The 22,034-nt window shown below is 40.6% G+C and overlaps 1 protein-coding gene across 1 annotated transcript; it reads right to left on the reverse strand.

Annotated features, from left to right (window-relative positions):
* Positions 1 to 358: 358 nt before the first annotated feature.
* LOC308650789 (phytanoyl-CoA dioxygenase, peroxisomal) lies at positions 359 to 16,572 on the reverse strand. The gene is made up of 9 exons (XM_081297130.1): positions 16,418 to 16,572; positions 14,051 to 14,109; positions 12,504 to 12,614; positions 10,596 to 10,764; positions 8,740 to 8,821; positions 7,230 to 7,411; positions 4,512 to 4,661; positions 2,718 to 2,852; positions 359 to 685 (listed from the first exon to the last, which is right to left on the reverse strand). Exons 1-9 carry the CDS (start codon positions 16,490 to 16,492, stop codon positions 632 to 634), a joined length of 1,017 nt encoding a protein of 338 aa, XP_081153256.1. The 5' UTR covers positions 16,493 to 16,572; the 3' UTR covers positions 359 to 631.
* Positions 16,573 to 22,034: the final 5,462 nt, after the last annotated feature.

A 22,034-nucleotide genomic window follows, 5' to 3' on the forward strand; every position in this document is an offset into this window, starting at 1 on the left:
GTTGCCCTGCTTAACAGGAAATATCTGGGAAGGTGCCCTTGTCTACATTCCTTAGAAACAAAGGATATTTTTTTGAAAAAATATTCTGGTTTTGAAGGAGAGTAGCTGGATTGAAGAAGTCTTGGAAGGAAGCCTGGGTCAGAGAATGAGGACCCACCTTATTTTGATCCCATTTTGGCCTTGGTACGCCCTTCACCAAATGTGAATGTACTACATATGGTTCTAGTTTGAAATCTCTCATGACATTAAATGGGGAAGTGTTGGCTTTACTAGGAGAGGCACGCTCATTTCAGTGCACACTGAGTTTCAGAGAATTCATTTCTGCTGGAATAAACAGCTAATCAATGAGAGGAACTGATTGAACATACTTAAATCATATGCCACATTTATTGATTGTAATCCCAAACCAGTTTTTCTGAAAATAGTTATATTTCATTTTACTGTTCTTACTTCCACTAAAGTAACATCACTGCACTGCAAAATTAACTCTGCAAAATGAAGTTCCCAAGGCGTGTTTCTTGATTTTGGTGCCAAGTGATAGAAAACATTACATTATCCCATATGAAAACATTTTCCTTAGACTCCTTGTTTCTTTCATCTCCTTTTGAAAGAGTTATAATCAAGGACTGTTTCAAAGAGTGGTTCTTTCTCCTTTCACAAGTCGGGCTCGAAAAATCCAAATATCCTGGAAATAATACCAAACAGAATGAGTGTGTGGAACACATCCATTGGCCTATTCCCCACAAAAGATTTCTAGGCTCTACAAATGGTTAAATAGGAAAACAATGCTATGATTATTATATTGAGTAATAAATAAACAAGCTTTGAAACTGCAATTAATTCTCTTAATTAAAATAATGCTAACTGCATAGAGTCAGTGGATCCCCAAGCTGTCGGTCTCGCTGATCACAGTAATGCACCAGGAGGGTAGGCTGTGATGCTGAGTCACAGCAGCTCAGGATCCTTCTCTTGGCTTGTCTTTTTGTTACTTGCCTGAACCACTTTGAGGTGGCAACTCTGATGAGATCAGAGTAGTGAAAATTGTACCATGGATACTGGCTTACTTGGTGTGGGGAGGGGGTACTGGAGATGGAACCCAGGGCCACTCTCCACTGATCCATATCCCCAGGCTTTTATTTTCCATTTTGAGACAGGGGCTCACTAAGTTGCTGAGGCTGGCCTCACTTGCAATCCTCTTGCCTTAGCCAAACTGTGAAGTAGCTGGGATTACAGGCATGTGCCACAACACACCCTACTGCATTTATTAATAAAGCAATTGAGACCTTCTAATTTCTTGTTTCTTTTTTATTGCTGAGCATACAGCAAGGTATGGTGAAAAGAATGATTTCAGAATTAGGCCTGACTTTGAAATCTAGCTCTGTTTCTTAGGCCAGTCTCTGGGACTCCAATTTCTCCTTTACAACAAGTGTTCTCTGCATTCTGGTAAAGAAAATCAGAAATGGGACATGGATGTGTTTTTGTTTTTTCAAATTCTTTGATTTGTAATTGGACACAATACCTTTATTTTATTTATTTATTTTTATGTGATGCCGAGGATTGAACCCAGTGCTTGCACATGCTGGGTGAGCACTCTACCGCTGAGTCTCAACCCCAGCCCCATGGAAGTGTTTTTATAAGTTAGAATTATGAGTTTGTATTGTTATTCTATTATTCTATTGTTACTCTAAATATATCTGATAAGCTCTAATTTATGAGATACTAAAATAGTGGTGTTCATTCAGGACAACCTTCAGAAACTTCAAATGTAATGTACATTCCAGGACCCCTCAGCTACCCAAAATTCATGGGTGCTCACGTCCCTGGAATAAAATAACCTCTGTACATCCTCCCATATATTTTAAATCACCCCTAGATTACTTATAGCACCTGGTGCAATAGAAACATGAGGTAGTTTTTAGGTAGGAAATAATGATTAGGAAAAAATGTCTGTACATGTTCAGTACAGATGCAATTTTTTTTCAAATATTATTTAATATTCTGAATATTTTTTCCAATATTTCACTTGGTTGAATCCTCAATCATGGAGCATTTTTAGACAAGGGACATATTGGCAGGTTCTAAAAGGAGAAGCAAGATTCTCCACCCTGGAAAGCTGTTCCAAAGGTTCCCAATGGTACTGTGGCATCCCTCTGATGTGCTGAGCCTTACAACATCCTGGATGGCCCAGAGTCCTCATCACTCTCAGTCTCTTGGGGGAAGGGGCATGCCTGCATTATCATTATCTCATACCAATAAAATAAATAGGAAGCGCTTCTTGATTCAGGGCCTAAAATGTGTGTTTTATATAAAGTGAAGATGTTTATTTAATTCCCTGGATTGATAATTTGCCTTCTGCTCATCAGCATCATGGAATATCCACCACTTAAAAACAATTAGGAAAGCACATGAAACACTGTCTAATGCCCCCTTAGATGTGTTCATCTCTGCTCCATGCACATTATGCCTCTCATAAAACTCCAGATGCACATTTACCAAAAGGAACACTGACCCCAGAACTGCTCTGTGGAGTCTGACTGGATTTCCTAATAAAAATATACTTTGCCAAGGAAGGAGGCCCGATTGAAGTCCCAAACCTTTAAGTTTGCTCCCATGCATACAGAATTCCCCTTATCCTTCATTTCAAATTAAATTAGGAATGAATTAAGCACATGAAAACAAGAAACTTCAGACATCTTGGTTTTTTCATGCAAGTGTACCTTCAAGTTTAAGCCACTTTTAGTTCCATACAATCTGTCTGCTATTCCCACAACTTCTTTCTCAATGTTTTCCTGAATGGTGCCCTTCACGTCGATGTAGTGGCAATCAGCGCTGGCGAAATGGCAGGAAATTGCCTGTGCAGAGTGAACAATCGATAATGGAGAAAAGAACCCCATGAATGGAACATCCAAGCTAGGAGTTCTCCTTGCAGAAAGTCAATTCTTCCACCCAGAATTTGACATCTAAACTGGCATCCCAAATCTGCCTCTTTGTAGGTCAGCCTCTCCATCGTATCCCCAACTGAAGGCTAATTAAGAAATTACAAAAGATTTTTTTTTTTTACCTAGCTATACTATTTATTTTTAAAGGTATATGTAGGACAGGGGGCATAACTACGTAAGTAACCGATCTTCACATTTTTAAGCATTTAAGTTTTCCCAATGAGTGTATACCTCCACGTCCTAAAAAAAGAATGTACCCCTCTGTGGTTCATCATCTTCTTAGTCATAAACCTTAGATACCCAGTAAAATTTGGGACAGGTTATTATCGAAATGGCAATTTTTATAAAAACTTTCTGCTGTGCCCAAAATTTTGGACTTCTAAAGTGCAGATCCAACCTCAAATTTCTGTGCAAGTCCAGTGCCAAGCGGAGCCACATCAAGACCCAAGGCAAAAAGAATTATTGTATATTCCTACATCCAAGTTGTTAGGAAATAATTATAAATATTCCTCCAGAACATTAAAATAACTGAAAAATATGTAAATATTGCAATATTAATATTCTACAACTGACATCACTATTGGCATCTTTGTGCCTGCACCCCCATAGTTACACGACTTGAGAGTTATTCTAGTACAGGTACTTCCTGTCTTTTACTTAAATTTTTGGCATTGAGGACAGCATGGATGTTTTGCATTAATATTGATTTAGTAAAACACCACTTATTTTGATGGCTGAGATTTTGGTAGCCCCTTCAATTTCATCCTCAGGCAATGTTCCAACTTGTATCAACCTGTTCCAGGCCCTGGTGAACCTGGTGCAAATATAAATAAATGAAGTCTGCAATCCTATACTCAGGGTTAGAACAGGGATCAGTGGGAACCAGGGAACAAATCTGGAAACCCCACTGAATCTTAAAGAAGCCTCAATAGTATGGACAACCATGTTAACTTGGGGAAAAGTGAACCGACAATACTATGAGATCTGCTGAATTTGAGAGAAGTGAGAAATCAGAAAAATTGTGAGGAATTCTGTCCATTTTTAAATGTGACAAAATTATTTAATTTAAAACATGAGATTGGAAGGGGATAAATATGGCTGTGTGCTAAATCTCATTTTGAGCAGCCAATTCAGAACCTTTGCTTCAGATCAATAATATTTTCCCAATAATAATATGATAAATTTTCTTCTTGTTCTAGTTACCCTGAGCAATTTAAATTCCAAATGTGATTATTTGAGTATTTCAGCCATTGTTTTTGCCTCAGAAAGCAGAAGCTGTGCACTGCAAGGTGAGCTACTGCTCTGAAGCAATTTCACAAATGACCAAGATTCAAGAGCAACAGGTTTAGGACACCTGGTTTTTAGGTTAGGGCATCTGGCTTCTCACAGAGTAGAGCAAAAACAAAACAAAACAAACAAACAAACAAACAAAAGCACTAAAAAGGCAAATATACTTTCTGGCAAGTAAACTGGAAAAAACAGTCCAGTTTAGTGAAAAGTCATAAATCTTTACATGTTACTATACCTATGACTTTCTGTTTTGAACTCATCTTTTAAAAACTGGATGCATACTTTCCGGAATCCTTGAGTTTGGTTCCGACCAGATCCATGGATGAGCAAAGGGTGAAAGAAAACGGTGTCTCCCTTCTCCATCACAAGGTGCACTCGGGCATGGTCTTCGTCATAGTCCTGGATCCCATGGAACATGGCGTTAACTCCACCCTGGAACACATAAGACAGGCACAGTTTACAGTGAAGGAAGAAACCAATGCTTTGTGTATGACTTGGCAGGGACAGCAAGGGTTCTCTGACTTCTTCCAAGAGAAAGACTTACCTAAATTAAAATCTTAAATTAAAAAAAAATGCAAAAGTCTGTGATATGGGTTTTTAAACATCATCTGCTGCAGGTACAGTGGTACACACCTGTGATCCCAGCTACTTGGGAGGCTGAGGCCAGGCATCACAAGTTCAGGGCAGACTAGCAAACTTAAATTAAGATTTGTACAAAGAGAGGAGGATATAGCTCAGTGATGGAGGGCTTGCCTAGCATGTGCAAGGCTCTGAGTTTGAACCCCAGCAATGCTACAAATTAAAATCGCAGGTTATTAATAAGTTCAAGGGGTTTTTGACCAAATGAAAATATGTTGAACTTTACCTACCCTTCCTCATTGAATTATCAATAATCTAGATCAGTTCTGCCTCTTGTGGTGAATGCAGGTGAACATCTTTCTCTTAGGCATTTACAGCCTCAATCTTAACATCCTTGCCGCAGCCTGACATTCTCCTCACCTAGAATTTTGTTCACATCATTCTTGTATTAATCAGGGTATTTTAGAGAGGCTAATTATTCTCCCCAAACCAAATGGAGAATATGCTCAATTTTTCGAAGCTCAAAGGACTTATGTCATATTCAGAATAAAAAGAGAAAAGTAAGTTTAAATACTGTGTTTGTTGATGACTATTTCCAAAAGTAGTCAGAACTCTAGGAAATGTGTATGTCCTTATTATAGAAACTAAAATGAGAAGTGACTACATTGATGAGCCTTTATGCATCTGGGCAGAAGTGTCCCATTCCTCAGCTAAGAGTATCCTTTTTGGCAATTACCATTGTCATTGTGCTTCACATTGTGACTTGGACCCCGTGCCCTTCTTTCCTGGCCAAGGTGCATATTGACCCCTGCTAAGCTAAGCAGACCTTCCACTGCCACTACTGTGAATCTCAGCAGCATCTCAGACACCAGTCTGCTCCCATAGCCTTGGACGCCATTCCCTTCTGCTCAATCAGCCACAGCCTCCTTAGGATTGCACCAACCCTTGCCTGTCCCTGAACTTAACTGATGAATTTCACCATTTCCACTTTTATATAAGGATTCAGACTCAAATATTTCCACAGAACACAATCAGTAGTGCAAGAATTTGGAGAGAAAAGCCCTTGAAGCCATAGCCTTCACATCCTACAGAAGCAAGACTCAGTCTCCTTGCTCACCACAGCTGACCTTTCCATTCTGACTATCTTTGGGGATTTCAGGATCTTCTGGTCTAACATCAAAAAGGCTGAGAATCTTCTCTCTGGTTTGGCTGCCTCTGAGCTCCTACACCTCCTGGGAATCATGAATCATGCCTCAGACTCATCATTCATGGGTGCAGAAGCACATAATAGCTTTTCAGCATCAACATTTGAATGGATAAACCAACCATTGTTCAGCCATGCCTCAGAATACTACTCAGGAATGGAAAGGAACAAGCTACTGAGACATGAGTCAGGTTTCCTGAGCCTCTAAATACCTATGCTGTGCAACAACAATTACTCAAAAAAAAAAAAAAAAAAAAAAAATATATATATATATATATATATATATATATATATATATATATGCCACATGATTAGACTTACATGACATTTTATAAAATGCAAATTAATCAATAGAAACAGAAAGCAGGTGAGTTCTTGCCTGAGGCAGGGGATAGAAAATATCCTCTTGATTGTGATGCCAGGTATGTGTGTGTGTGTGTGTGTGTGTGTGTGTGTGTGTGTGTCAAAATGATTAAATTATACACTGAAAATATGTGCCATCTATAATATGACAAAACCCCATATTATTAGAAATTAAAAGCTCTTGCTGCTTCCTAAAAAGGGAACAACCCCATTTTCTTCATGTAACCTCCAAGTGTTAAAGTACTTTTTAATCCTGACCTAACATAGCTTTCCAGGCTCTCCTCCCTCTCCTACTTCCTAACAGGTGCCTCCACCCCCAGCCCATCAAAACTGGGATAACCTTCAATCTTTCCTATTCCACAGTGAGATCTGAGCTTGTCAATAACTCTGATGCCTCCAAGGAGCCTTTTTGCCATAGAAAATCTACCTTGTCCTTCAAGGCTCAGCTCAATCACCCCCTCCCACCCCTGAGCCCCTGCTGGTCCTCACAGGGGCAAAGAGACAATCCCTCCCTCCCTTCCTCTACTCTGAGAGCCTCAGTCATCGGGCACTTCACACACACCAGAGTTGAAGGGTTGATGTCTGACCTCTGCCATCAGGCCTCACCATCTCAGATCCTAGGCCTCTCCAACACAGGTCCCCAATCTAGCTGGCTTTCACACCCATGATGAAAGAAAAATACAATGAATATTTGATCTGATGTCCTTGAACTCCCTCTGATCCTAATTGCAAATTTGAGGTCAATGCTTTGCTGAGAAAGGAAAACAGTCTCATTTCTAAGCTTTTTGCACCTGATGTAAAATTACAACAGCAAAAGAGATTCTGATCCAGACTCAGTGGTAAGACAGACCTACCTCCCACTGGGGGTAGTCATGTGGCTTCAGGCAACCTTTGTGGGTGCCTGGGAGGACAACCAGACAGCCGTTGTTCCGGTCAATGTGCTCCATGGCAGTCCAAGCACAAACAATGCGATTGCTAGGCCTGAAGGGGAAATAGTGCAGATCCTGGTGCAAGGGGTGCCGGGAAGTCTTCTTGCCTGAAATGAGCCTGCTGTCAAAAGGAGCTTGAGCCTCACAATTCTTATTTTTATTGTGTGTATGTGTATGTGTGTGTGTTGTGCTGGGGATTGAACCAGGGCCTTATGCATGCAAGGTGAGAATTCTACCAACTGGGTTATATCCCCAGCCCCAGAATTCTTATTCTTTGCCTGAATAAATAACACATTGACCTTCCCTTGCAAAAAACAACCACATCAAACATTGTGTGGTTTCTATTATGGAAAATCAGTCCCAAGAGAACAGAACCAAACAAATATAGCAGTCAACATGGGGCTTGGAATCTACACTTTCTTCTGAGTTTCTGGTTGCTGGGTGCTTCTCTCTTTTCTAGGGAGCTGCATATACTTCATCATTTCTGTTGTGCTTTATTCCTCTGTCACTCTGAATTTGGCACAGAGCTAGTAGGCAGTAGGAATTAAAAACAAAAAAAGATGGATGAACTAAATTGAAGATAATGTTACAGAGTCAAATTTGAGGTCCGCTTCAAAATGGCTGATGCCAAAAACAGTTCCCTTAGAGGTCTTAATTCACAGGCATCCTGTGTACAGTCAGTATCCATTCAGATTCATTGACCACAAGTACATTTTCCCCAGTTTGAGCTTAGAACTTGGTTCCCCAACCACTTCATCTCCCCAGGCAGGACATCCATGGAGGAAGACATTTAGTAACCCTGAGCTTCAATCTTGTCATATAAAAATCACCCAGCTCTCAAAAGGAACTAAAAGTAGAAAAGAATAAAGCCATTCATGGTTGATTTCTGTTACTGTTACAGAAAAATCTCTCCATGTGGTCTGAGAGCCACCTGCAGTAGAATCTCTGGGGATGGTATTAAAAGGCAGACACCTGGGATCTACTTCAGAATTGGTGTCTCATTGAGGACTCAGATATAGGTTTGACAAGCACAAGGCACCACAAGGTGAATGTGACTTGTAGTAATAGCTTTCATCATGTTACTAATAATGATATCTTCAGATTAGGAATGCAGAATCCATGTGATCCTGGCTAAGAATGGTGGGTAAAGATCAGAGATGTTGAACAGAAGGAGTCTATGATACAAGAACAGTCACATTTCTTAAACTGCCACTTCAGACAGCCAATCATTTGAAAATTTAGCAATAACATATCTGAAATATCATCACATACTCCAAAGTTATAACATGAACTCTTTTAAGACTTAAACAAAAGCACTCAAATTCACTCATCCAAAGGAATTTGGTTACATACCTTACTGGAACAACAACTTTACATATTTTAATTACACAATCTTTTTTTTCTTTCCTCTCTTTAACAAATAAGAGCCTTTTACCAGTATCTGGAGGTTTGTTTATCAGCATTGTGTGCATCGCCATGATATTGGGTCCAGTGAAGCACTCCACATACTTCAGAATCTAAGAAAAGGAAGAAGAAGTAAAACAACCTCATGGGAAATCAGAAGTATAGGCAAGGGGCATAAAGGGTCCACACAAGAATCAAAATGACAACAGTATAAACATCAACTGGTATTTTGCAATCTTGCCAAGCATGTATACCTCAGAGTTGGAAACCATTCTAAATTTCCAACACTACAAATTAAATATGACTTTTTGAGCATGCCTGGAGAATAATCCAATGAGTGTGGTCATTCTCTCAACAACTCTTCCCTCAGGTTCATGAACCAAGCAGAGTAATGGCCAGAGGAGAACCAAGAGTGAGCAAGAAAAGAAGGTCCCTGTCCACATGGAGTTTTAGTCCCTTGAGAAGAAAGGAAAGTAGGGAATCTGAGCATCATGGATGATAGTGCTTCATCCACCATGAGATAGTTTTGGCTTCAAGTGCTATCTATGATCCACCTGCAGACTTCTGTTCCCACCACAGCATGGGAGGTGGGAACTATCCCATCACAGCATGGGATGGTTGGGGGCCATTTTCCCTGGCCTTCTCTCCAGGGTGCTGGGTGGGACATCACAGGTGACTTACCTGTGCTATCTGTCCTCAGGAGTAAAACTGTCTAATAACATCTGGTTATGATTTTCCATGAGTGCTATATGGAAAGTCTCTTTCAAACCTATTTTAAACAAGTGGTTAGGAAAACATGGTGCTAAAAGGTGGGAGTGTACAAATACACTTGAGGATGCAGGAACTAATTTCAGAAGAATGCACAAAGCGCTCACAGAAAACAGAGCTTCAGTAGAAAGAATCTGCTTTTCATGTTGTGCCTTCTGCACTGCTTAGGAGATTATATATATATATATATAAAATATGAGAAATATATATATATGAGAAATACCCTTAAAGAAGAATAATTTCAAAAACAAAAACAAACCCTAATTTAGGCCAAGCCTTGTGACATATGCCTGTTATCCCAGCTCCTTGGGAGGCTAAGGTAGGAAAATCAAGGCCAGCCTCAACCACAGCATGACTCTTTCTCAAAACAAAGAATAAAGAAGGTTGGAAGTATAGTTCAGCGATAAAGTGCCCCAGAGTTCAATCCATAGTACCATAAATAAGTAAAGTTAAATAAAAACTAATTTAAGAGTTGGGGTTGTAGCTTAGTGGTAGAGTGCTTGCCCAGCACATGTGAGGCCCTGGGTTCTATCCTCAGTATCACATAAAGATAGATAAATAAAATAAAGGTATTGTATCCATTTACAACTACAAATTTTTTAAAAAAAACTAATTTGAATTTAAAAGCAAAATCATTCCATCAACCCGATTTATGAAACAAATAGAAAAGTCAATACATTTACAAATACAGCCTCACAATTTTACCCCTGTTGATATTGAGTCTTGGAACAGCTGTTCCTCTTTAACAGAAAATTCCTATCTTTCTTAACAAAAGATAATTAGCACACTCCACAGCAGCGTTTCACTGTCTTGATGCTACTGGTATCTTGGTTGGGATAATTCTTGGGGGAGAGGGCGTCATAGGATGTCAGACCCCATTACCAACATCTTTGGTCCCTACCCACTAGAAGCCACTAGTGTATCCACTATGAGGTTATCATCTCCAGGAAGTCTTCACACCTTGCCAGTATCCACTGGGAGGCAAAATCACCTCGATCTGAAAGCCACCATGCTAGCACCATGAGTAGAAGGGGATTAAATCCAGGACAACCAGTGGATCTTGGAGAAGACCTCCAAGCTGGCTATGAAAGAGAAACCAAAACAAGAGTAGTCTCTAACCTCTGGGAGAGTGCAGAATCTAAAGAGCTCCTTATCTTCCTGAAAATCTTGGATCTTCGAGATTGTTTTCTCACTTGGACTATATTCTGATTTCGCAATGGACACATCTCTCATTACCATCAGTCCTACTGGTTTCGACTCCTCTCTGCAGATCTTTTCAAATTCAACCCTAGAAAATTAAATATACAAACAATATCATGACCTCTGCTCTAAGCCCCTGGTTGACCCTGACCTGTGTAAATAGCTGCAGATTCAGGAGCAGTTTCTACCTAGTCAGCCCTCAGGCCTAGTGAGGCAGGAAGGAGGAAATGGCCAACTCAGAAATCGTGGTCTCCTAGCTGAAATCCACTGCCAGAATGATAATATTGCTTTGTTTAACACCCAGTAGGAAGACATTTTCATGATTACATTGTAATAATGCAAGGTGAATATCCCTTATCTGAAATACTTAGAACTAGAATATTTCATATTTCAGGTATTTTTTGGTTTGGGGAATATTGACATGTACATAATGAGCTGATTATGATAGAGCATGCCTGTTATCCCAGAGAAGTGGTTGCAGAATAGTAAATTTGAGACCAGTCTATTCAATTTCAAGACTGTCTGAAAATTAAATATACAAAGGACTGGGAATAGAACTTCATGGTAAAGTTTTCTTGGGTTCAATCCCAAGCACTAAAAACAATAATAACCTTTTTTTTTTTTTTTTTGGTACCAGAGATTGAACTGAGGGGCACTCACCCACTAAGCCACATCCCCAGCCCTATTTTGTATTTTATTTAGAGACAAGTCTCACTAAGTTGCTTAGTGCATTGCCATTGCTAAAGCTGCCTTTGAACTCAGGATCCTCCTGCTTCAGCCTCCCGAGCCGCTGGGATTACAGGTGTGTGCCACCTCGCCTGGCTGAAAGTAATAATAATCTTAATAACAAAAATAATAATGAGATGTCCTGGAGATGACACTAAGTCTCATCCCCAAATTACTTTATGCTTCCTGTATACCTTATACACATAGCTTAAAGGCAATTTTATACAAAGTTTTTAGTGTATCTGTATTGTGGCCAAGACCATCACATGGGTCAGGCATGGAATTTTCCTCTTATGACATCATCTTGGTGCTCAATATCAAATTTTCTGATAAGTGTTGCTTGGCTTGTAATAGCAAATACTCCTATAGCACCTACCTTATACCAGGCATTCTTCATAGTGCTCTCCACATATTTTACCTTATCTTGTCCCAATAATAATGCCAGATCAGTGCTATTACTATGCCCATTTTACAGAGGAATACACACAGGTATGGAAAACTTAGTTCATACTCTTTGGTCCAATACTTCTAGTTGTAGGTCTTTAAGAAAATGACCTTAAAATGTCTGTGGGACACACCATGTTAAGTGGTAAAGCTGAGATTAAGGCCAGAAATTCTGGCTCCAGAGCCCATGCTTCTAAACACATCCCAACAAACCACATCACTCAAAACACCTGAACATGCAGAGGCTAATCTAACATGTACTCCCATCACATACATGACATACATATTTTATGAATTTTTATTCTTCTATTACAATTATACCTAATAGTAGAATCCACTGTGATATATTCACACTTACACAGAGTATCAGTTGGTCAGTTTCATTCCCCAGCACCTCTCCTTTTCCTCCCCTCTTCCATCCCATGGACCCCTTTCCTATACTCTACTGATCTTCCTTCTGTTTTCATAAGACCTCTTTTTACCCCCATTGTTTCTCTCTGGTTTCCATATATGAGAGGAAACAATGACCCTTGACTTTCTGAATCTTACTTACTGCACTTAACATGATATCCTCCATTTCCACCCTTTTCCCTGCAAATGACATAACTGCCATAAAACATTTTTTTGTGTGTAAAATAAGCAAGAGTATTTCTGCACCTAAAGCGTTGAATATCAGCATCGGATACTAGATTTTTAATAACAAGAAATCCATTTTCTTCATAAAATTTTCTCTGTTCCAGGCTTAGCACATCATTATCCAAAGTATACCTATAGGAGAAAAAGGCACCAAATTAGTACAAATTTTATATTACAACCTAACATTATGTACCAAGAACCCAAGAAATCTTTGATCCAATACCTCTAGTGTAGGTCTTTAAGAAATTGATCTTAAAATGTTTGAAAAACTTCAGGTCCAAAATATTAACAATGGTCACAAAATGTACAGTAATAAAAGAAAAATTAATGACTGACATACCTACTTGATGGAGCATTAAAACTGAAGGACACAAGAGTGTGGAAAATTCAAATGATAATAAAATGATTACAATGATATAGACATGACACTATTTGTGAAAAGATGACTGCTGAGACACACACCAAAAAAAAGTGAAAAACATTTTGCCAAATAGTGATTGTCTTTGAATAATAGAATGTTGGGTGATTTTTTAAAACAATTCCCTCTATTTCTCTGATTTTGAACTTTTTGTAGAGTGCACGTATATGGTTTTCAGTTGGGGAACTAATCCAATAAATTTTATATTTTCAACTTAATACATTCTCAGAAGTAATCAAAGTAAACAAAAGCTAAATGAGAGTTCAACAAACAAGCGAATACAAATCATCTGTCTCTTAAGATAGAACTTTGACTATAGCAATATTAATGAGGGTCAAGGCCTTCCCTTTAAAGGTGATTGAAGATAATAAACCTGGGTGAACACAGTGATGTGGGCTTGTAATCCCAGAGATTCAGGAGACTGAAGGAGGAGAATGACAAGTTCTAAGCCAGCCGCAGCAATTAAGGAAGGCCCTAAGCATCTTAGACAGTCACTGTCTCAAAATAAAAAATCAAAAGGACTGTGGATACAGTTCAGTAGTAAACCACTATGGGTTTAATCAACATACACACTCAGAAAAAGATAGTAAGCCTGCCAGGTGTGGTATACACACTTCTATAATTCCAGCTACTCAGGAAGCTGAGGCAGGAAGATTGCCTGAGCCCTGGAGTGCAAAACAACCTGGGCAACATACAAGACCCACAACTCAAAAATATTAAAAAGAGGAGGAGGGGGAGGGGGAGGGAAGGGGAGGGGAGGGGAGGGGGAGGAGGAGGAGGAGAAAGAAAGAAAAAGAAAAAGGAGGATACGAAGAAAAAGAAAAAAATGTATATTGTAAACCAAAAAATTAGCTAATATTTCAGTTTAACTTAATTACAAACTAATTTAATGGTTCCATTTTCAAAACTCAGATTATACATTTTCTGGTATTTTTCCTTCTTTCTGAATTTAAGAATAAATATAGAAAATTAAAGTCAAAGTCTTCAAAAACAATCACAATTCTACTAATTAGAACAATCCTGGAAAGAGAGAATGTATATAATAAATTTTAATCAGGCAACATGGTATATTGTATATCATATCCAAGCTAATACTGGAAAAGCATTTATATACATAGTAAGGAAACCAATTAAAATTACATCTACTTACTGGAATTGCTGAGGATGGAAACTGGCAGGGGCAATAGGCCCTGAAGTGGGGGAAGCTACCTAACCAGTGAATTAAGGTGAACAAAGTAAAATTTGGGAGTCAAACTTGTCTAGAAACAACCACCTTCTCTGGGGTGGTTCTCACAGGAACCAGGTGCTCAGGTTTCCCACATCACCCTGACAGGTGCAAGGTGCACACTGCTGCTTTAAGTTCTTTCATTTATATCACTTTGTCTCATTGTCACAATAATCTGAGGAGGTGGTGAGAATATCAGGGGCTTTATAGTGATATGCAAATGAATGGAAAACACTAAAAAGTTTACAAATGATTTAACTAGTAGAATAATGAGTTACATGTTTTTAATTTCCCATTTCAACTTATCTTCTTTAAACACACACACACACACACACACACACACACACACACACGACATGTTGTACTTCAAGAATGATTAGTCCTTATTCCAAAATATACCATTCTAAGAAACAATGAAGGCTGGAAAAAAATTGTCACAAGTCTTTAAGAAGTCTAAGACTAAAGGAAACATTCACTATAAATCTTGGTCAGTGTTGTCCAAGATCATAGCCACCAGGCACCTCTGGCTATTTAAGCTGAAATTAATTGAATGTTAAAATGCAGTCCCTCACCTGCACGCATCCTAATTTGACCTATTTCAATGGCTCAATAACCACATGTGGCTGGGGCTACTATATTGCACAATCCAGGCATGAAATATTTCATCATCACAGAAAGCCAAACTCAACAGTGCTGATATGGGGGGGGGGGGACATCAAAAAACTATTCTCTAAGCTCAGCAATAGCAGGGTCAGAAAATCCATTAAAAATATATATATATCAAGAGGGTTGGGATTTAGCTTAGTGGTAGAACACTTGCACCACACCTTGGGTTCCATTCCCAGAATGACAGAGATGAAAAACAAAGCAATGAGAGGCTGAACCAAGAAATCCTAATTATACTCCTAAATATATCCAGTCCCAGTGTATCACAACTCTCAGTATTTAGCCTGCATCAGAAACAGAATATATAGGAGACCTCAGGGCAACACCTCTAGATTCTGATTCTGCAGTCTGAGTTGAATTGAGCCTTAGAATTTGCATTCCCCACCACTCCTAGGATGAAACCCAGGGCCCTTCAGTACTAGGTAAGTCTTCTATCACCAAATTAAACCCACTGAGCTAACTTGCACAGCAAAATTCCTTTTCTAACAAATTCTTCTGACAAATTCCCAGGGAACACAGATGCCACTGCTCAATGGACCACACTATGACAAACACTGGTATAGTTAAATAGTTCAAATGTTTAATCTCTTCTCACTGTAAAATGAGCTGACATCCTCTCCTGGAGTCTCTTTACCACTTTACAGTCCTATGGACAAAGTTTAAACTGGCAATGTTCTTCCATGTTGCTGCTTGGAAACCCACTGGGAAGAGCAACACTGAAAGTCCAAGACACAGCTATTAGACTCAACCTTAGGAGAGATGTCAGGATGTTAACAAAAAGCAGAAAAAAAAAAAAAAAAAAAGAAAGGCTACTGGCCTAAAGAAAAACTCCAGGCAGTTCCTACAGAGCTTCCCAAAGCACTCTCTGAATGAGAAGGCTTAAACTGAGCAGGCAAAAGCAATTCAAGAAACCGATTTGATTAGTGAGTCCTATTCACACTCACACATTTCTGGATCTGCTCCTCCCCTACAAGCCTGGCATACATACCCTGCTGGCATTCACTTCTGAAGACTCAAGGACAACCCAGGCGCTGGATTCTAAGTCCTTTTCCAAACACCAAAGCAGACACTGCCAGGGTCCCCAGATCACCAGAAGCTGCCACAGAGCACAGAGCTCCACTAGCAAGGGGAGCAACCAGAAGCTCAGGCTGAGAGAGGGTTCCACCATTCTCGTGGCCTGTCCTCTAAGTCCCTTCCAGTCAGCTCTATGCTTCTGTATGATTGTCCTGGAGCATTTCTTGGTCTCCAGATATTCATTCGCAGAGGTCGTGCACACTCAGTGCAGAAAATGACAAGGCAGCTGACTATGGCAAGGCCTCCTTTGGGACCCACCGCCGGCTCTAAGAAGGACCAGAAAGGTGACGCGATAGCTGCCACTGAAACCAGGAGGGTCCCATATCAATCGCCAGGAAAGAAGCCCTTGAGGGGGTGGGGGCCAGCCTCCACCCCGCTCCCGGGCGCCTGTTTGAGATATCACCTTTGCAGGGATAGCAGAGCTGAGGGTCAAAAAGGGCATGCCAAGTGTCTCTCCTGCGCCCTGGAGGCCACCACCTAGGCCCAGGCCACCCCCAAGAACTAGGCTGCTGTGCTCCATCTGGACGGAGCCCAGCCCAGCCCAAAGGATACCACGGCACCGGCCGAAGGACAGCCGAGGTGCCCCAGAACCATCCGCAGGCGAGTGGCGGCGCGCTGCTGCGCCATGGTGGAGGCGAGGACACCAACCCGCGGGGCCCCGGGCTCCACTTCATTGCCAGGCCGCCCCGCCTCCTGGCGAGAGAGGGAAGTCGCAGCGGCCCTGCGCGACTCCCGGGGCTCCGCCTCCCGGGGCTCCGCCTCCCGGGCCCGGCAGAGAGACTCCCAGGGCCCCCGGGTCAGCTGGGTCCCCTGGCGCTTGGGCTCCTTCTTCTCCTATGCAGCTGTTTCTAATCCACAGGGACCCTCCCCGGATGATCATAGCTTGAGTCCATCAACAACCAACCATCCTCGCGACTCTTCTCTCCACTGCTAAACCAGTATAATCCAAAGGTTTATCCCTAAAAATCTGTCCTGCTGTTCAAAAGAGATTTAATTTAGTGCGAATCCAGCCCAAAATATTAGTTTGGCTGCCCCTCCCCCTTAAATGTATTAAATAAATGACTTCCAGAAAATTGTGATAAAGTCTAGCAAAATTTGAATTTTTTTTTTTTACAGAACTAAAAGTTCTTTTGTAAGATCTCTTTGTAACATCTTGTTGTAAGACCTGCAGATGATTGGCATTGCATCTGCTCTCTCATTGGTTCTTTAGCATGGAGTTACTTCCAGAATTTTGTTCCTTGTAAACTTGCTATCATGTCTTTAATGGAGTCTTTATATAATTTGGTGACAGTGCCATAGTACATCCTGACCATCAGCCCATAAGATATTATGTGTTTGTTCAGAGGGAACAACAGCCACTGGAAAATGGCCATCCTTTGGCCTTCACCTTTGGGTTCTTTATGCCTTTCCCATGACATTCTTCACCTGTGTCCTAGAGTCTAGAGTCCTACTCACAGAAGGAAATAAAATAAATTTTGAAATTTCAATGAAATACAGAGAAAGGACTGGGAATGTGGCTCAGTGATTAAGTGCCCCTGAATTCAACACACCACCACCCCCTCCCCCCCCACAAAAAAAAAAAAAAAAAAGAACTTCCTTATTTTCCAGCAATTTCATTTCTGGAATTGAAAGCCAAAAGATACTACAAGAATGGAAAGCAGGTTATCATTCATGTTCACAGCCGCATTGTTCACAATCACTGAAAGGAGGAAAGCAACCCACAATGGAGAAGTCAATGAGCAGAGGTCCATATAGACATACCATGGAATATTATTCAGTTTTTAAAAGGATGGACGTTCTGACACATGCCACAGCATGGAAGAACCTAGGACACTGTGCTAAGTGAAATAACCTGTCAGGAAAAGACAAATACTTTGTATCTGAGTGTCCCTAAAGTAACCAAATTCATACAGTCAGGAGGTAGAATGTGGTGACCTGGCTAGGGGAAATGGGAAAGGAGAATTAGCATTGACTGGGGATGATGTGTCAGTTCAGTAAATTGAATAGAGTTCTGTCAATGGATGGTGACGATGGCTGCATAGCAGTGTGAATATACTTAATGTCACTGATCTACTCACTCAAAAATGGCTAAGATGGCCAGGTGTGGGAACACATGCTTTTAAACTCAGTGACTGGAGAGGCAGAAGCAGGAGGATTGCAAATTCCAGGTCAGCCTGGGCAATTTAGTGAGACCATGTCTCAAAATAAAAAATACAAATGGCCTAGGATGTTGCTGAATTGTAGAGTCCTGGTTCAACCTCCAGTGATGAAAAACATACAAACAAACCGATAAGATGGCTAATTTTAGGTTATAGATATTTTATCTCAATTTTATGTATAAAAAAGAACACAGGAGTAAAGGGAAGAAGCTCCAAGCATATTTATGTGAGCAAAGGCCTCTGGCTTTCCTCAAGTCTGAGTCCCAAGTTTCCTAGAAGAAAGTTATGGTTTTATTTTGTGCTTTGAGCATAAGCTTTTGGATTACTGTCTGGTGAAATGAACAGGCCAGGACACATCCCCTCCCACTGAGCAGCCAGGCTTCTCCTCATTCTGCTCAGGCATCCTGTCCCATCTCTTCATGTTCCAGCAGAGGTTTGCTCCCACACTTCACAAGGAGGGTGCACATGGGCGAAAAACAGCCCTAGTCATGCTGCTGTCATTCCCCTTCCCACTACAGAGTGGGTGCCTACAAATTGCTATGTGAACTAATGGATACAAAGGACACAGATGAGATGAGAAATGCATGTTCCTGACAGAAGAGTTGGCTTTCACTCACAGATGCACACGGGGACTGATAAAATGTGCTCTTTTCCCTGGTGAAGTTTGGTTTGTCAATAGCAGTTGAGTAGGATGTTTGCACATGTGGTTGTAATCATAACAACTGAGGAGGCCCAGGCAGGAGGAACAAATTATGCTGAAACTAGTTGAAAGTTTATTCTAGATCAAAGCAGTGCCCTCTGCATGCTGTTTGCACTGGCGTTCCTTATTTACATTTTTGTTCCTACCATTCTAGAACCAGTTTTCTTAGGCCTTCTTAATGATTCTCTTGCCTTCACTCCTTTCCATATGTGGCTAAGAAAATAACACATGTGGAAACACAAGACGTAGGAAAACCTGTGCTGAGCAGAATGACAGGAAAGGCACTAGGCTGTTTCTTTCTTAATGAAGTCTTCACTAGAATTTTTAAAATAAGGACTATATCTCCTTGCTGCCCTCAAGTGGTATAAAAATACAATGCTATATTGGAATTAATCCCAAGTCCAGGCTCACTCCCAATTCAGGCTAAAGAATCTTAAAATGTCCCTGTTCCTCGAAACAGCTTAGGTTTCATTCATAAATGCTAAAGGCTTTCAATTACCCTGCTTAATAGGAAATACAGGGGAAGTTACTCTTGTTTACATTCCTTAGAAACAAAGGAAAAGATATTGTGTTTTTGAAGGAGAGTTGCTAGGTTGAAGAAGTCTTGGAAGGAATCCTGAGTCAGAGAATGAGGACCCATCCTAATTTTGGTCCCATGATGTCCTTTTTACACCTTTCACCAAATGTGAATGTACTACACAATGTACTACACATTGGAAATCTCTCATGGCATGAAAGTAGGAGATGGTAGATTTACTGGGAAAGGGTGGTGGGTTTACTGGAAGAGGGGTGTTTATCTCAGTGCATACTGGGTTTCAAAAAAATACATTTTCTTTGCATGGAAAAAGAGCTGATTCAATGAAAAGAGCTTATTGAATATGCTTAAATCATATACCATCTTTATTAGTTGTAATCCCAAAGCATTTTTTCTGAAAACAGCAATATTTCATTAAGTTCATTGCACTGCAAAATTAACTCTACACAATAAAGTGCCCAATACATGCTTCTTGATTTTGTTAACAAGTGATAGAAAAGATTACATCATCCCAATATGAAAACATTTTCCTTAGACTCCTTGTTTCTTCTGATTTCCTTTAAAAGAGTTAAAATTAAGGACTGTTTCAAATGTTGGTTCTTTCTCCTTTCACAAGTCGTGCTTGAAACATAAAAATATCCTAGAAATAAACCAAACAATGAGTTTATAGAACACTTCCTTTAACCTGTTCCCCACAAGACAAGATTTCTAGCCTCTACAAATGATAAGATAGCAAAACTATTTTTAAAAAGTTACTTAAAAACTATTATAATAATATTGGTCAGTAAATAAAACAGGTTTTGAAACTCCAATTAATTCTCTTGCCAACATTAATGCATTGCCAATGTCAGTGCTAGGCACACAGAGTCAGTGGATCCCCAAGCTCTCGGCCTTGCTGATCACAGGTAATGCACCAGGGAAGGTGGCTGTGATGCTCAGTCACCACAGTTCACAACCCTTCTCTCGGCTTAGCTTTTTGTTACTTGCCTGAACCACTTTGAGGTTGTAACTCTGATGAGATCAGAGTAGTGAAAATTGTACCATGGATACTGGCTTACTTGGTGTGGAGAGAGGGTACTGGAGATGGAACCCAGGGCCACTCTCCACTGATCTATATCCCCAGGCTTTTTATTTTCCATTTTGAGACAGGGGCTCACTATGTTGCTGAGGTTGGCCTCACTTGCAATCCTCCTGCCTCAGCCAAACTGTGAAGAAGCTGGGATTACAGGCATGTGCCACAATGCACCCTACTGCATTTATTAACAATGCAATTGGGAAATTCTTTTTTCTTGTTCCTTTTTTCTTTTTGTAGTTGTAGATGAACAGAATGCCTTTATTTTGTGTGTTTATTTTTATGTGGTGCTAAGGATCAAACCCAGTGCCTTATACATATTAGGTAAGCACTCTGCAACTGAGCTACAACCCCATCCCCTCTTGTTTATTTTTGAGCAACAGCAGGGAATGGTGGAAAGAGTTATTTCAAAATTAGGCCTGACTGTGAAATGTCAAAATGTCAATCAATGTCAAAATCAGTAGTGATAAGCCAAGTTGAACAAATAGTATGTTGTGATATTACCACTTTCCCCTGTGTCTCCTTCCCAAACTAACCAACCTGATTTTCTTTTTAATGTCTTTCTCTTTTCTTTTCACCCTGATTTAATCATGCAGAAAACATCAGAAGAATTCACAGACAGGAACATATGAATCAGAAGAATTCACTGAGAACACCTGAGCAGGCCTCAAAACTGTCCACGACATCAAAAACATGAAAATGTGGAAAAATCACTAGCATGGCTAACAGTATGGCGATTTCTCACAAACTAAAATCTTCAGAGGTAACCAGGAGGGTACCTCTGAAGCTGTGGCCACACCTAAAGGCTATCTACCAACAGCACCTTGAGCCACTGAGAATATATTCTTTTTTTCCTGAAAAATCTGGGCCATGCAAATATGCCCAACACAGCATATTGTGCTGTTGATTCCCTGCAGTCATCCTAGCACATAGCCCAATTGTTGCTGTTTCCTCAAGGAGGAAACAGACTCAGAGAAGTTAATTGGCTAGGAAGTGGCAGAGCCAGAATGCAGCAGTCTTTCACCTTTCCTTGGAAACACTCCCAGACAAAGCAACAACATGGAGGATCATCTGCCCTTTGGAGAGGTAAGATGATTGTCCCAGACTTTGTTTACAAGGCATTCCCCTTAGAGAAAAAACAAACAAAAAACCCTGCCTGCTTTGCCCCACCTGTGGCCCTTGTGCCCATGGAAGGCAGATTTATAATGGATTGTCTCCCACTCATACCACCAGGTCAGTCCTAGGCCTATCCAAACCTCCAGGCTTAAATGTAACTGTGCCCCAAACAGATTCCATCACCAAGTCATTGTGAAGTCAAGGTCACCTTTCCATTTCTGTGGGAGTCAGGGCTTAGGATGTTATTTTGGTCAAATGTATCAAACCCACATCATCTCACACCCAGCAAGAAGGCTACTGCTGGGCATGGCACACCCCTGTAATCCAGGCTCCCTGGGAGGCTGAGGCAGGCCCATCCCAAGTTCAAAGCTAGCCTGGGCAATTTAGCAAGCCCTGTGTCAATGTTTAGAAGAATTAAAGGTGGGGAGGGTCTGCAAAAGTCCCTCATAGTTAAGAGATCTTGTCTAGCAACTGCTACATCCTTGGTTGAGGCCCCAATGTGTGTGTGTGGGGGGGGGGGGGGTAAAACGGCTACTATAAACAAATAGAAAGTCACCAGTGGCTGGAAAGATATGGAGACTCTGGAA

This window comes from Spermophilus citellus (genome assembly GCF_964194105.1).
Source record: "Spermophilus citellus genome assembly, chromosome: 6".
Taxonomy (NCBI): Eukaryota; Metazoa; Chordata; class Mammalia; order Rodentia; family Sciuridae; genus Spermophilus; species Spermophilus citellus.

What these genes read in the sequence shown, in the direction of transcription:
- LOC308650789 (XM_081297130.1), bottom strand. Translation starts at nt 16,492, where the DNA reads ATGGCGCAGCAGCGCGCCGCCACTCGCCTGCGGATGGTTCTGGGGCAC. An exon ending in GCTGATATTCAACGCTTTAG is followed by an intron (nt 10,765 to 12,503) that starts GTGCAGAAATAC and finishes TTAATTTTCTAG; the next exon opens with GGTTGAATTTGAAAAGATCT. An exon ending in AAACAAACCTCCAGATACTG is followed by an intron (nt 7,412 to 8,739) that starts GTAAAAGGCTCT and finishes GGCTCATTTCAG; the next exon opens with GCAAGAAGACTTCCCGGCAC.